This window comes from Salvelinus namaycush, chromosome 4, assembly GCF_016432855.1.
Source record: "Salvelinus namaycush isolate Seneca chromosome 4, SaNama_1.0, whole genome shotgun sequence".
In the NCBI taxonomy this organism is placed as follows: domain Eukaryota; kingdom Metazoa; phylum Chordata; class Actinopteri; order Salmoniformes; family Salmonidae; genus Salvelinus; species Salvelinus namaycush.
Window position 1 is genome coordinate 22,016,231 of NC_052310.1, and position 14,829 is coordinate 22,031,059.

At 42.2% G+C, this 14,829-nt stretch overlaps 2 protein-coding genes across 5 annotated transcripts; both read left to right on the forward strand.

Moving 5' to 3' along the window:
* The first annotated feature begins 1,544 nt into the window (after window positions 1-1,544).
* Window positions 1,545-7,194, forward strand: LOC120046318 (transmembrane protein 106B-like). 4 transcript variants are annotated; one of them, XM_038991454.1, is made up of 8 exons: window positions 1,545-1,694; window positions 2,479-2,716; window positions 2,974-3,034; window positions 3,192-3,345; window positions 3,456-3,596; window positions 3,928-3,971; window positions 4,416-4,469; window positions 6,721-7,194. In XM_038991454.1, exons 2-8 carry the CDS (start codon window positions 2,527-2,529, stop codon window positions 6,845-6,847), a joined length of 771 nt encoding a protein of 256 aa, XP_038847382.1. In that variant the 5' UTR covers window positions 1,545-1,694; window positions 2,479-2,526; the 3' UTR covers window positions 6,848-7,194. The 4 variants fall into 4 exon arrangements, with proteins under 4 accessions (XP_038847382.1, XP_038847381.1, XP_038847380.1 ...); XM_038991453.1 differs by having other exon boundaries at window positions 2,504-2,716; XM_038991452.1 differs by having other exon boundaries at window positions 2,507-2,716.
* Window positions 7,195-9,552: 2,358 nt separating this feature from the next.
* On the forward strand, window positions 9,553-11,946 carry LOC120045525 (ADP-ribosylation factor-like protein 4D). Its single transcript, XM_038990428.1, has 2 exons — window positions 9,553-9,662; window positions 10,647-11,946. Exon 2 carries the CDS (start codon window positions 10,773-10,775, stop codon window positions 11,376-11,378), a length of 606 nt encoding a protein of 201 aa, XP_038846356.1. The 5' UTR covers window positions 9,553-9,662; window positions 10,647-10,772; the 3' UTR covers window positions 11,379-11,946.
* The last annotated feature ends 2,883 nt before the right edge of the window (window positions 11,947-14,829 follow it).

Here is a 14,829-nt window from a genome sequence, read left to right on the forward strand (position 1 = left end):
ATTTCTGGGGGGAATGGCCCTAGCCCTCACCCTTCTGATCCAACAGGTCCCAATGGGATTGAGATCCGAGCTCTTCGCTGGCCATGGCAGAACACTGACATTCCTGTCTTGCAGGAAATCATGCACAGAATGAGCAGTATGGCTGGTGGCATTGTCATGCTGGAGGGTCATGTCAGGATGAGCCTGCATGAAGGGTACCACATGAGGGAGGAGGATGTCTTCCCTGTAACGCACAGCGTTGAGATTGCCTGTAATGACAACAAGCTCAGTCCGATGATGCTGTGACACACTGCCCCAGACCATGACGGACCCTCCACCTCCAAATCGATCCCGTTCCAGAGTACAGGCCTTGGTGTAACGCTCATTCCTTTGACGATAAATGCAAATCCGACCATCACCCCTGCTGAGACAAAACCGCGACTCGCCAGTGAAGAGCACTTTTTGCCAGTCCTGTCTGGTCCAGCGACGGTGGGTTTGTGCCAATAGGCGGCGTTGTTGCCGGTGATGTCTGGTGAGGACCTGCCTTACAACAGGCCTACAAGCCCTCAGTCCAGCCTCTCTCAGCCTATTGCGGACAGTCTAAGCACTGATGGAGGGATTGTGCGTTCCTGGTGTAACTCGGGCAGTTGTTGTTGCCATCCTGTACCTGTCCCGCAGGTGTGATGTTCGGATGTACCGATCCTGTGCAGCTGTTGTTACACGTGGTCTGCCACTGCGAGGACGATCAGCTGTCTGTCCTGTCTCCCTGTAGCTCTGTCTTAGGCGTCTCACAGTAAGGACATTGCAATTTATTGCCCTGCCACATCTGCAGTCCTCATGCCTCCTTGCAGCATGCCTAAGGCACATTCACGCAGATGGGCAGGGACCCTGGGCATCTTTCTTTTGGTGTTTTTCAGAGTCAGTAGAAAGGCCTCTTTAGTGTCCTAAGTTTTCATAACTGTGACCTTAATTGCCCACTGTCTGTAAGGTGTTAGTATCTTCACGACTGTTCCACAGGTGCATGTTCATTAATTGTTTATGGGTCATTGAACATGCATGGGAAACAGTGTTTAAACCCTTTACAATGAATATCCGTGAAGTTATATGGATTTTTACGAATTATCTTTGAAAGACAGGATCCTGAAAAAGGGCCATTTCTTTTTTTGCTGAGTTTAGGTACAATTGACTTGGATTTGTGCCACAAATGCTTAAAAGTTAGCATTTGAAACAGTGGCCTGGTAAACAAAACCAAAGCATGGATTGCTGTCATTCCTTGTCCATAGACTGCTTACAGTGTAAGGAAACCAATATGTAATTTGGGTGGACTATCCCTTTAAATTCTGCCCTTGGTTGCACGGGAAAAAATGGTTATGTTCACTCAGTATCTTTAGAAATTGGACATAGGCCTACCGACTGTCATGTATTGCTTTGCTTTGCCAAGTCTTAATCAGAATCCAAATCTAGATGCAGATAATAAGCGTTGTTGTGGGTAATGCCAGTAATTTACCACCAAGTGGCAGCATACATCATTCAGACATGACGTCCGCCTTTCAAATGCTTCAAGTAGGAAGTGAATTCGTCACTTCGCCAGACAAACTATGTTGGAGAAAATCCAATATTCGTTAATCGTTGACTGGTATAAACATGTTTGGCTGTGAGTATTTACCATATAACAGTTAGCCGCACTGAAAACCTGACGGACATCAGGTTATAAGGTAAGTGCGCAGAAGCATATCAACTTTCTACACTGTCAGCTGAACTAATGCTTTGTCATTTTCCTTAAATTCAAATTGAATACTGTATATCATCATTTAATAATGTCATGTTTTCAATGCTTAAATAATTGATAGGCCATCTAATGTGTATGTCATTGTCTAATTCAGGTAGCCTATTTTAATTAGAGTTATATTATATATTAAAAAAATTATGAAGATTTGTAATTTGAAACAACATTTATGTAAGGAATGTATAGTAAGGATGACAGATACAATGCGTAAATGCTGTTATCAAGTGGCATTCCTGGTTTGTACTCCAAATCTATATAAAGGAGAAAGTGTTACATGAAATTACGAAGGCCTACACCCTTAGCGATATTGTGGCAAAAAAAAGCTAATTCATCTAAACATCTCAAATAACAGAACGTATAAAAATATGGAATCGCTTTATCTAATCCAGCAGCAGGCAAACATAGACGTGCAAGTCCGAGATAAGATACAGTGATGCTACGGTCTTGTCTTTACAGCAATGTTGAGGACTTTGGCCTCCTCCTATGTCTTTCTCTCCTCGTGTGTATCAAATGCAGGGAAATTATTTTATAGAGGCAGGTTGAAGGTTTATAGTGTTGCACTATAAAGAGCAAATCAATATTCTTTCAGGTTTCACAAAGAGGTCCAACACCAAGGTGCTTTATAGAAAGAGCAATACATTTTTAGACAATATCAGTCATACTTGTTCATGTGAGAGAATCCATGGCTGATGCCACCTTTTAACAGCAGACAGGGGGTTGTGTTTCCTTTTCTCCCAGCAGATAGGACGGTGTTTCAGACCATGGTCACTGTTGGATACCCCAGTGCCCCCAAGGAGGGCACAGAGGCCATCATGCCTCAGGAACAAGAACAAGAACCAGAGAAGAGAAGATTTCGGTCCCACTCCCAACTATATGGAGCCGTTGGGGACAGCATAGGCAATCTAGGAGATAACTGCCCGACTTGTCGGGGAATAGGGCGTATTCCAAGAAGTAGGTGGCCCACTTCTGCCAGACTGACTGCTTAGTTGTTCCTGTGATGAACTTATATTTCAACAATGTGACTATTTCCATGTTGGTATTCTAAGACTTGCTGATGGGATTCGGGAAGTGTCTTCCTTAAACTATTGATAACCCACACTTGATTTAAGAGAAGTGATGTTGTGTGTTGTGTGCAGGAAGGCTGACATACCAATAGAGCCATATCTCTAACTGTGAAATAGTAACCCTCCTTACTGTTCTCTGTATAGAACATGATCAACTAGTGGCAGTCATCTCATGTTCAGACAAAAGACTGAGGCCCAGCCGCACGTAAGTGTGTGTGTGTCTGTTTTTGTGCGTCTGATTGTGTGTGTTTGAGTGACTGTGTGATGTGTTTTACCCATACGTGACACTGTATACAGTAAGATTCTTTGTGAATTTAATCAAAATATAATATTTTGCTTCATAGTTAACTCAAATTTTCCAGGAAACTCTACGTGTGTATCTCGGTGGTGCTGTGTCTCCTGATCTGCTTTCTGATCCTCTTCTTCCTCTTCCCACGGAGTATCTCACTATCCTCTGTCACCGTCCAATCAGTGAGGGTCTTCTTCACCCCAGACAAAGTTGAAATGCAAGTCACTGTAAGTATACATGCCACACTCCCGTAGACATCAAAGACAACATGTGGTCGCTCATTGATTGTTCTATTGCATGAGGTCAGTGTGTTCAAACTATGCGTTTCCTCTTCTAGAATGTTTTCAACTTCACCAATGACAATTTTGCGGAGATGAAAGTCTTGGACTTTGATATGCAAGTGCTGATCGATGAAACAGTGATGGGCAGAATCAAGATATCTAATATGACCTCGGTCAAATCACGTTCAGAGAAATTGGTGAGTTTGATATTGTTGTTTAATATAAATCATAATGGATCAAGTAGCCTAGCGGCTAAAAGCGTTGGGCCAGTAATTGAAAGGTCGTTGGTTTGAATCCCGAGCCGTCTAGGTGAAAACTCTGCCGATGTGCCCTAGAGTAAGGCACTTAACCATATTTGCTCCTGTAAGTCGCTCTGGATAAGAGCGTCTACTAAATGACTAAAATGTAAAATTACACAATTGTAGTACAAAGTGCAAAGCACTTTCCTTTAAGGTCCTATATGAAACAATTTGACCTTAATTCACGATCTAATTGAGTTTTCCGGTCTCCTTTTTTATGTTCGTACAGTATACTGTTGTCATACCCATAATAATTGAGGACCCAGGCCTAAAGTAAGCATGATGTTTATTATCACTTATATGTTCAATATCATTACCATCACTACTTCTAAATTAGGAAGGAAATATAGTATTATCTGTGTACATTATGGTACATTAACTACTCTTGGCTAGGCCTTACAGTGCATTCGGAAACTATTCAGACGCCTTGACTTTTTTCACATTTTGTTACGTTACAGCCTTATTCTAAAATGGATTCAATTGTTTTTTCCCCTCATCAATCTACACACACTACCCCATAATGACAAAGCTAAAAAAAACACGTTTTTAGAAATGTTTGCAAAAAAATGTGGAAAAAGTCAAGGGGTCTGAATACTTTCCGAATGCACTGTATATGAATTAAACTTACAGTACGTTCTTGGTTTTGTTTTCAAAATATGATTTTCCTTATGTTATATGTATAGGCTAATAAATGTCTTCGTAACTCTTCTGTTTCAGTAATTACTGCAAGTCAACCTCCATAAGGATTCACACCTTGTTCTTACTTTTGCAGTGGGTATCACACTTTTATTTTAAGATATGTTAATTAAAGGACCAACCATAAACACATCCGTCTCACTACATACACTTCAAGACACTTCAGCATCTGACTACTAGGCTGTAGCATGCCTAGCTTCAGTGCTTGTCTATAGTATGCCCCATTGACTTCCTATTTCAACATACACTATAGTGTAACGACCCTGGGTTTATAAGCGCGGATATCGACTCTGCCGCTTGAGCATGCTTTTGGTTACAGTCGATAGCGCGCTGGACTTCGGGCTAGAAGGTTGAGGGTTCGAGACCTGCTCCCTGCCTGTTTCATTACATTGGTGTCAGAAGTAATCGGACCTTGCATCCACGACAGTGCGTGTGCATGGCCAGTGAGGGCGTTCCTGTAAAACGTAGAGTCTCAAGCTAGCGCGAGGCCGCGCTCTTTGAAAGGAAGGAGTAGTGTAACGACCCTGGGTTTATAAGCGAGGATATCGACTCTGCCGCTTGAGCATGCTTTTGGGGCACAGTTGATAGCGCGCTGGACTTCGGGCTAGAAGGTTGAGGGTTCGAGACCTGCTCCCTGCCTGTTTCATTACAATATATACAAAAGAATGTGGACACCCCTTCAAATGAGTGGATTCAGCTATTTCAGCCACACCCGTTACTGACAGATGTATTAAATTGAGCACACAGCCTTGCGATCTCCATGGACAAACATTGGCAGTAGAATGGCCTTACTGAAGTGCTCAGTGACTTTCAACGTGGCACCGTCATAGGATGCCAGCATTCCAGTTAGTCAAATTTCTGCCCTGCTAAGTGCTGTTATTGTGAAGTGGAAACATCTAGGAGCAACAACGGCTCAGCCTCGAAGTGGTATGCCACACAAGCTCACAGAACGGGACTGCCGAGTGCTGAAGCACGTAACGGGTAAAAATGGTCTTTCCTCGGTTGCAACACTCACTACAAGTTCCAAACTGCCTCTGGAAGCAACGTCAGCACAAGAACTGTTCGTTGGGAACTTCATGAAATGAGTTTCCATGGCCGAGCAGCCGCACACATGCCTAAGATCACTATGCGCAATGCCAAGCGTCGGCTGGAGTGGTGTAAGCTCGCCGCCATTGGACTCTGGAGCAGTGGAAACGTTCTCTGGAGTGATGAATCACGCTTCATCCTCTGGCAGTCCGACGGATGCCAGGAGAAAGCAACGTGCCTGAAAGCATAGTGCAAACTGTAAAGTTTGGTGGCGGAAGAATAATGGTCTGGGGCTGTTTTTCATGGTTCGGGCTAGGCCCCTTAGTTCCAGTGAAGGGAAATCTTAGCGCTACAGCATACAATTCTGTGCTTCCAACTTTGTGGGAACAGTTTGGGGAAGGCCCTTTCCTGTTTCAGCATGACAATGCCCCCGTGCACAAAGCGAGGTCCATACAGAAAAGGTTTGTCGAGATCGGTGTGGAAGAACTTGACTGGCCTGCACAGAGCCCTGACCTCAACTCCATCAAACACCTGTGGGATGAATTGGAACGCAGACTGCGATCCAGGCCTAATCGCCCAACATCAGTTCCCTACCTCAATAATGCTCTTGTGGCTGAATGGATGTCCCCGCAGAAACATCTAGTGGAAAGCCTTCCCAGAAGAGTGGAGGCTGTTATAGCAAGAAAGGGGGTACCGACTCCATTTTAATGCCCATGATTTTGGAATGAGATGTTCGACGAGCAGGTGTCCACATACTTTTGGTCATGTAGCATATCTCGACTGGAACTGCCGAGACACTCAAACATACATATCCTGTACTTCTAAGAATGATTTACAAAGTAGTTTTGCTGACTATTCTTGTCAGTGGCCTTGAAGACCTTTGGCGAAGTAAACATGTATTGACCTTACTTCTTTTCACCTAGACAAAATCTGAATTTTGCTTTTCAAGACCCAACACTAATACTACTGGAGCCAATATAGGAATGTTTTTAGCCTTTTCAAAACGTGGTTGAATTCCCCTTTTCAAGCCACGTGTTCAAAATATGTCGCTCAATTGTTTCATGTCCGTTTGGGATTAATCGGGCTGTTAACCTAGTAACAGTGTCACTATAGTCATTCCTTAGAGCTCATAAACCAACCCAATGTACAGTCGTTGCATTTATTATTACCGAAAAAGGTAGTCGGGAATAACAAATGTTTGAACTTTGACCATTTTTCACATTTTGAAACAGGAGACTGTGCACTTGCAGTTGAAGATTTCAAAATGTCCGCCTTAATATTCCCTCTTCGTCTTTCACAGAATGACAATGAATGTGTCCTACCTGGCTCACTCGGAGCAGCTGTCCAAAGACACCTTTGAGTACATTGACTGTGGAGCCAACACCACCATTCCCCACCCTATCGGGCAAATGATTTTGGAACGATGAAAGCCTGGCAACGAGGGATTCCCAAAGTGAAAATATGTATTATAAACAAGATAGACTCATCAAAGGGAAATGTACACATATTGTAGTAGACAATATTATTCATTCTAGTATTGTCCTCTGCTCAGCCCACATTATTTGCAGTGCAATATTCTTCTAAAGTAGTTTTGTGAATGATTTGTGAACTGTGCCCACATTATTTGCTGTGCAATATTCTTCTAAAGTAGTTTTGTGAATGATTTGTGAAATGTGAAAGTACATGTTGGTTGTTTTAACATAATTGTAGGGATTTAGAACATATATGAGATGTGTGATAATGATTCAGAATACAAATTCAATTCCACAAGTCATGTTATGTGTATTTGAAAGTTTACTGCATTGATATTCAGTATGCAATTGGCTTGTAATTCCATTAACCTCCATCAACCTTACAGTATATAACAAGGTAAATAACATTTCCTAAGTGTTGCCATGATTTGACTGTGAGAGGAATGGTGCAGTGAAGTGACAACTTTCCTGGACAGGGTGTGGACTCGTGACTATTTGCACACTTGGAACTTTTGAGGCTCATGGCTGAAATACCTAGAACCTTACCAGCTTTTAAAAGTCTTTCTTTGAAGACACTGACATGAGATGTGGAGGTTAAATCAAGTTTCTATAATATTATTGAATTTCCCTGTCAATCGTCACAACATGATTAGTCAAATAAATAGGCCATATTCTACTCTCAATTTCTTAGATTGAAACCATGAAAGCTGAGCCCCTGATAACTAGAGGTCCTATGGTAGTAGAATGAACATGTTTGGCTAAGGTTGTCCCCATAACTCAACAGTGTGTGATGCAAGAACTGAACTCACTATCTGTTGTCAATCTGGGCACTGGAGCTGTCTTTGTTAGTGTGCACACTTGCAGTGCACAGTTTAACCTGCTATAAAGAGAAAAGCATAGAGAGAGGGTTATAAAGAAGTTAGATTCAGTTAATTGCATAGACATTTATAACCTCTAGCAAGGGATGAGAATAGTTTAACTCAGCGGCACATCCAGCACAATGGGTAGGACTGGCATGTTTGGCGCCTCAGGCTGGCTCTCTACCATCAGAGCAGGTCACTTCACATCCTATAAATCCAAGAGAGAAATCCTCTCTTTATACACATTGCTAAGGCTCTGTGATTTAGTCTACCACTGGAGTAACATTGTGACCTTGACTGAAATAGCTACGGTATCAACAATGTCCTACTGTCCTATATGTCTCCTACTTTAATGTCATCGATAATTAAAAGAACAATGGCCCTCCCTGCCTTATGAGTGATAGTCACGCGGCGTTCTGCCTGCGCCGTGCTTCCCACTGCATGGCTGTCATGTTAGTACATCACGCTGTGAAGAAGGAGGACGTTTAGAGTATTGGACCACACAGCGTAATCTGCGCATGGTAATTACCCTGATTGATGAGTACTTAAGAACCTGGGCTCGTTTGAGTGGTAAGGCGAATGAAACCGACTGTCAAAAGTCGGACACTACCCACTGGGCACAGACCTCAATTCAACTCCACGTTGGTTCAAATTATGTGGAAGCTATGGGCAATGCCTATAGATAACGTGTTCCTTAAACATGGTGGGATCATTATGCGCCTGTAAAATTAATTATGTGAGGAAAGGCGGGGAAAACCCAAACTTGTATTTTTTATCCATTACATTGAAATTGAACAGCAAAAGTTAATTGTTATATGCGCTATGTCATCATGCACAGCCTTTTATCTGCAACAAATCAATTTGATAGAAACATCTCTGGTAGGAAAATGCACATATTGTTATTATGCAGATTTTAGAATATTCACAAGAAAATCTGTCGCCAATTGAACGCAAAACTAGTTACTGATGTGGTTTTCCAACAGCAAGGCTCAGTGCAACATGGCATTAGTGTAGTGCCAGTAACCACGTTTCCATCCACAGTTTTATTGTAAAAATACTTAATGACCTTTGATAATATGAACTTTGCAAAGTTCATGCAGTCAACATGTAGGTGCAAGTCGGACAATTGTTATCCTAGTAATGCAAATACACTTTGAAAGTACGTGAACTTCACAAAAGTGATCCACTCGAACGCGCCCCCTATGACGCAATCTTTTGAAGAGGCATAAAAACTGCATGCACAGACTAGCTACATCTAATCACAGAATCGAGTTGAATATAATAGAATAACTGTTTGCGCAATAATACATAAGATCAATTCACAAACTGCATTGATTATGTTTATACTAAAACATATTTTTCTCTGTTTAAAAACAAAGACAAAATTGTAATTTATTACTTTCCTAAATAGAAAAAAATGCACTTGCCAATGAGCTCTCCAGACAGCAACAACAGGACAACATCAACAGCCCTTACTGAAGACAGATCTATCTGACTGTGCTTCTGATTGTGACATCATAACATTATAATGACAATGCAAGATTTGAACCAAACTGTTTTGTTCAATGAATTCCATCCCATTCTTACCCAGTGTGTGGGCAGTGGTTATGTTTGACACAAGGTGGCGCCAAAGTCTGTCCATACCATAGAATTAGGAATATTCTAATTTATAGGATCTCTATGGTCCATACACTCAGCAGGGGAATAGATTATTGAGGGACGTCACCTCGGGTTGTCGTTCTAGCAGTTGTGCGCGCTATTCCACTCCACTGTTTATTGCTCTACCAGTGCAGGGAGCAGACGGACAGATATGAGCGCGCAGAGATAAACTATATTTGGATGTATGAATATATGGATGTGGTCGCTGCGCTAGGATTATGCCATATTTGTACATTCAAGAGGTCTAGAAGGTAAATATATTTGACACTAGTTTTATCAGGTTATTATACGATTTTGTGCAGATAGAGATAGGGTATCTTACTGCAATGCCATCTGAGTTGTAATGCTATGCACATGGTTGGTTATAGCAGTTTCATTCCAGTAAAATGTCTCACTCATAGAAGGCAAATCTGCAGTTTTATCACATATTTCAGTCCTCAGAATGATGCCAGAATTACAGTCAGGCTATTTTCTTCAATTTGATGTTCTCACAATTAAAGAGTTGGGATGGCAGCAAAGACGTTTTCTTTTTTTATAACAGGCTATGGAGAAAATATGGGTTGTGTTTATTGAAGTTTTTTTTTTTTTCTTTAGAAACCAAAGCCTCATAAAAACAATTGGATTATAATCGCAATCATATCCCAGCATTAACTGCATTCAGTGTGCAAATGCATAGATATTCCCTCATTCATATTAAACTTGTAAGCAATGTGCCCCAAGGCAGCCATTGGGATTTGACTGCATAATGAGGATTAGATTAGTGGCAAAAAAGACAACTATAACAACCAGCCATCAATTAAAATGTTGTCAGCCCTACCGCTCCTTACACTTTTAAACCCAAACCATAATTTATCTTGATCAATTCAGAATGAAATTGTGCTGTCTGGACATTTCCTATGACCAACAATTAAATTGACCTTGTCTTGGGCTATGGCTGTTATGGTTGTGGTTTTATTCCAACAAAGGATAACCAATTGGTCTCAATTGTTGCTTGGCTTGTTGCAATTCAATTCAATAAGAAATTGCATTAATCATTGATCAGTCTCATTGTTTGCAAACATATCAACTAACCATAGAAGCAATCGTTAATGTGTTGTATAACAGTGTCTAATGACATTTCCTGTCTGTGTCATTGTTTATTATTGTGTAATAGCACCTCAGTTGTTGTGATACCTGTCAATCGCATTGTCTAGTCTTTAAATAGTAACTCATTTTTGTGTTTGTGTTTTGATAAGGTCCACAGTCCTGCAGCCATCCGGTCTGCCACCTTCACCTTTGAAGAGGGTGCCAATGCCAACCTATTAGAAAGGATTAACCAGAATTTGCTACCTCACATAAAGAGGTGAGAACATCCCATTGCCATGGGGAACCAACTGACCGAGATAGCCCCCAACACCCCTTTCCTGCAAAACTTCCAGTCCTTGCACGTTGTGGTGATCGGCCTGGATGCGGCTGGCAAAACCTCTCTGCTCTACAGACTGAAACTCAAGGAGTTTGTCAAGACCATCCCGACCAAGGGCTTTAACACGGAGAAGATCAAAGTAGCGGTGGGCAGCTCGCGTGCCATCACCTTCCAGGTCTGGGACGTAGGGGGCCAGGAGAAGCTACGGCCCCTCTGGAAGTCATACACGAGGCGGACCGATGGCATGGTGTTCGTGGTGGACTCCACCGAGACCGAACGTATGGAGGAGGCCAAGGTGGAGCTTCACAAGATCACCCGTACCTCGGAGAACCAGGGGGTGCCCGTTCTGGTGCTGGCCAACAAGCAGGACCTGGCCTCGGCTCTGTCTGTGAACGAGGTGGAGAAGGCCCTGGCTGTCCATGAACTGAATGCCTCCACACTGCACCACGTACAGAGCTGCAGCGCCGTGGATGGACAGGGCTTACAACCAGGCCTAGAGAAACTCTACGAGATGATCCTGATGAGGAAGAAGATGGTGAAACACAACAAACATAGAAAGAGATAAGCCTTTGGTTGTCCTAAGTTACAGGGATATTTATGTACTGACTATGTGACTCTTTGAGCGGAAGTCCCGCCCGTTTAAATAAAAAGGAGGGCTTTTTGGCCAACAAAGGACCAATTCCAGATGGCCCAGGGGTCAGGAGAAATGGATTTGGCCTTTATGTGACATGCAGTATTGATACACTGTGTCTTTCATACCTTGTATTAGCCACACAGCTGCCATTTGGATGCAAGAAATACGTAATAGCCACGACAGGATGTAGCTGCCTATGACATATTTTATCACACAAAGTTGAACTCACTTGTTTACACCACAACACATTAGAAATATGATACTGAACTTTGAACTCTGTACTCTGGATTTGAACAAAGACACATTTACATGATATGAAGCTAAATGGTATAGATATCAAATGGGACACCAAGGCTATTACAGTATTATATATATTTTTTAAATATTCCAAGTGCATTGCACTTACGCCACAGAGGTTAAGTTTCAGTTGGATTCACACTGTTTTCAGAAGTTGTAAAATGTTTGTAACACTGAATAATTAATAAATCAGCACACTGTGTTAAATATATGTTGATATCTATTGAGACGATATCATAGTGTAAAGCTAACACAGCATGCATTTTAATGGGGCTTGGACTAAATGTATTTAGCTGTATGTTGTTAAAGGATGGCAAAAGGAAGCCATCTCCAAATCAAATTGTATTCGTCACATGCTTTGTAAACAACAGATGATGACTAACAGTGAAATGCTTACTTACAATGCAGAGAGAAAGAAAATAAATAAATAGTAGAAAAGTAATAATACGTAATAATGAAAGTAATAATAGATACACAATGAGTAACGATAACTTGGTTATCTACAAGGGGTACCAGTGCCGAGTTGATGTGCAGTGGTAGAAGGTATTTGAGGTAGATATGCACATATAACAGTAGCAGCAGCGTATGTGATGAGTCAAAAAAAGTTAGTGCAAAAAGGGTCAATTCACATAGTCCAGGTAGCTATTTGGTTAACTATTTAACTACATACAGTACCAGTCAAAAGTTTGGAGAAAACCTACTCATTCAAGGGTTTTTCTTTATTTTGACTATTTTGTACATTGCAGAATAATAGTGAAGACATCAAACCTATGAAATAACACATATGGAATCATGTAGTAACCAAAAAAGTGTTAAACAAATCAAAATATATTTTAGATTTTAGATTCTTCAAAGTAGCCACCCATTGCCTTGATGACAGCTTTGCACACTCTTAGCATTCTCTCAACCAGCTTCACCTGGAATGCTTTTCCAACAGTCTTGAAGGAGTTCCCACATATGCTGAGCACTTGTTGGTTCTTTTCCTTCACTCTGCAGTCCAACTCATCCCAAACCATCTCAATTGGGTTAAGGTCGGGTGATTGTGGAGGACAGATCAACTGATGCAGCACTCCAGCACTCTCCTTCTTGGTCAAATAGCCCTTACACAGCCTGGAGGTGAGCTTTGGGTCATTGTCCTGTTGAAAAACAAATGATAGTACCACTAAGCACAAACCAGATGGGATGGCATATCGCTGCCGAATGCTGTTGTAGCCATGCTGGTTAAGTGTGCCTTGAATTCTAAAAAAATCACTGACAGTGTAACCAGCAAAGAGCCCCCACACCATCACACCTCCTCCTCCATGCTTCACGTTGGAACCACACATGCGGAGAACATCCGTTCACCTACTCTGTCTCACAAAGACACGGCGGTTGGAACCAAAAATCTCAAATTTGGACTCATCAGACCAAAGGACAGATTTCCACTGGTCTAATGTCCATTGCTCATGTTTCTTGGCTCAAGCGAGTCTATTCTTATTATTGGTGTCCTTTAGTAGTAGTTTCTTTGCAGAAATTTGACCATGAAGGCCTGATTCGCGCAGTCTCATCTGAACAGTTGATGTTGAGATGTGTCTATTACTTATAGACACATCTATAACTCTGGGTCTTCCTTTCCTGTGGCGGTCCTCATGAGAGCCAGTTTCATCATAGCGCTTGATGGTTTTTCAAATTCTTGACATTTTACGGATTGACTGACCTTCATGTCTTAAAGTAATGATGGACTGTCTTTTCTATTTGCTTATATGAGCTGCTCTTGCCGTAATATGGACTTGGTCTTTTACCGAATTGGGATATCTTCTGTATACCAACCCTACCTTGTCACAACACAACTGATTGGCTCAAACGCATTAAGAAGGAAAGAAATTCCACCAATTAACTTTTGACAAGGCACACCTGTTAATTGAAATACATTCCAGGTGAATACCTCATGAAGCTGGTTGAGAGAATGCCAAGAGTGTGCAAAGGCAAATTGAAGAATCTCAAATATAAAATATATTTTGATTTGTGTAACAATTTTTTGGTTACTAGATGATTCCATATGTGTTATTACATAGTTTTGATGTCTTCACTATTATTCTATAATGTAGAAAATAATAAAAATATAGAAAACCCCTGTAATGAGTAGATGTGTCCAAACTTTTGACTGGTATGTAAATATGTAGCACTCTTATGGCTTGGGGATAAAAGCTGTTCATGGTCCTGTTGGATCCAGACTTGGTTCATCTGTACCGCTTGCTGTGCGGTAGCAGAAAGAACAGTCTATGGCTGGAGTCTTTGACCATTTTTAGGGCTTCCTCTGACACCACCTGGTATACAGGTCCTGGATGGCAGAGAGCTCGGCCCTACTGATGTACTGGGCCGTACGCACTACCCTCTTTAGCGCCTTGCTGTCGGATGCCAAGCAGTTGCCATACCAGGCGGTGATGCAGCCAGTCAAGATGCTCTCAATGGTGCAGCAGTAGATATTTTTGAGGACCCATGCCAAATATTTTCAGCCTCCTGAGGGGGAAGAGGCATTGTCGTGCCCTCTTCACAACTGTGTTGGTGTGTTTGGACCATGATAGATCCTTAGTGATGTGACACAAAGCTCTCAACCCGCTCCACTACAGCCCTGTCGATGTAAATGGGTGCGTGCTCTGCCCTCCCTTTCCTGTAGTCCACCATCAGCTCCTTTGTCTTGCTTAAGTTGAGGGAGAGTGCCAGGTCTCTGACCTGCTCCCTATAGGCTGTTTCATCATCGTCGGTGATCAGGCCTACCACCGTCGTGTGGTCAACAAACTTAATTATGGTGTTGGAGTCGTGCACAGCCACGCAGTCGTGGGTGAACAGGGGGTACAGGAGAGGGCTAACTACACACCCCTGAGGGGCCCCCGTGTTGAGGACCAGCGTGGCGGATGCATTGTTGCCCACCCTCACCACCTGGAGGTGTCCCGTCAGGAAATCCAGGATCCAGTTGCAGAGGGAGGTGTTCAGTCCTAAGGTTAATGATGAACTTGGAGGGCACTGGTGTTGAACGCTTTGCTGTTGTCGATGAAAAGCGTTCTTACGTAGGTGTTCCTTTTGTCCAAATGGGAAAGAGCAGTGT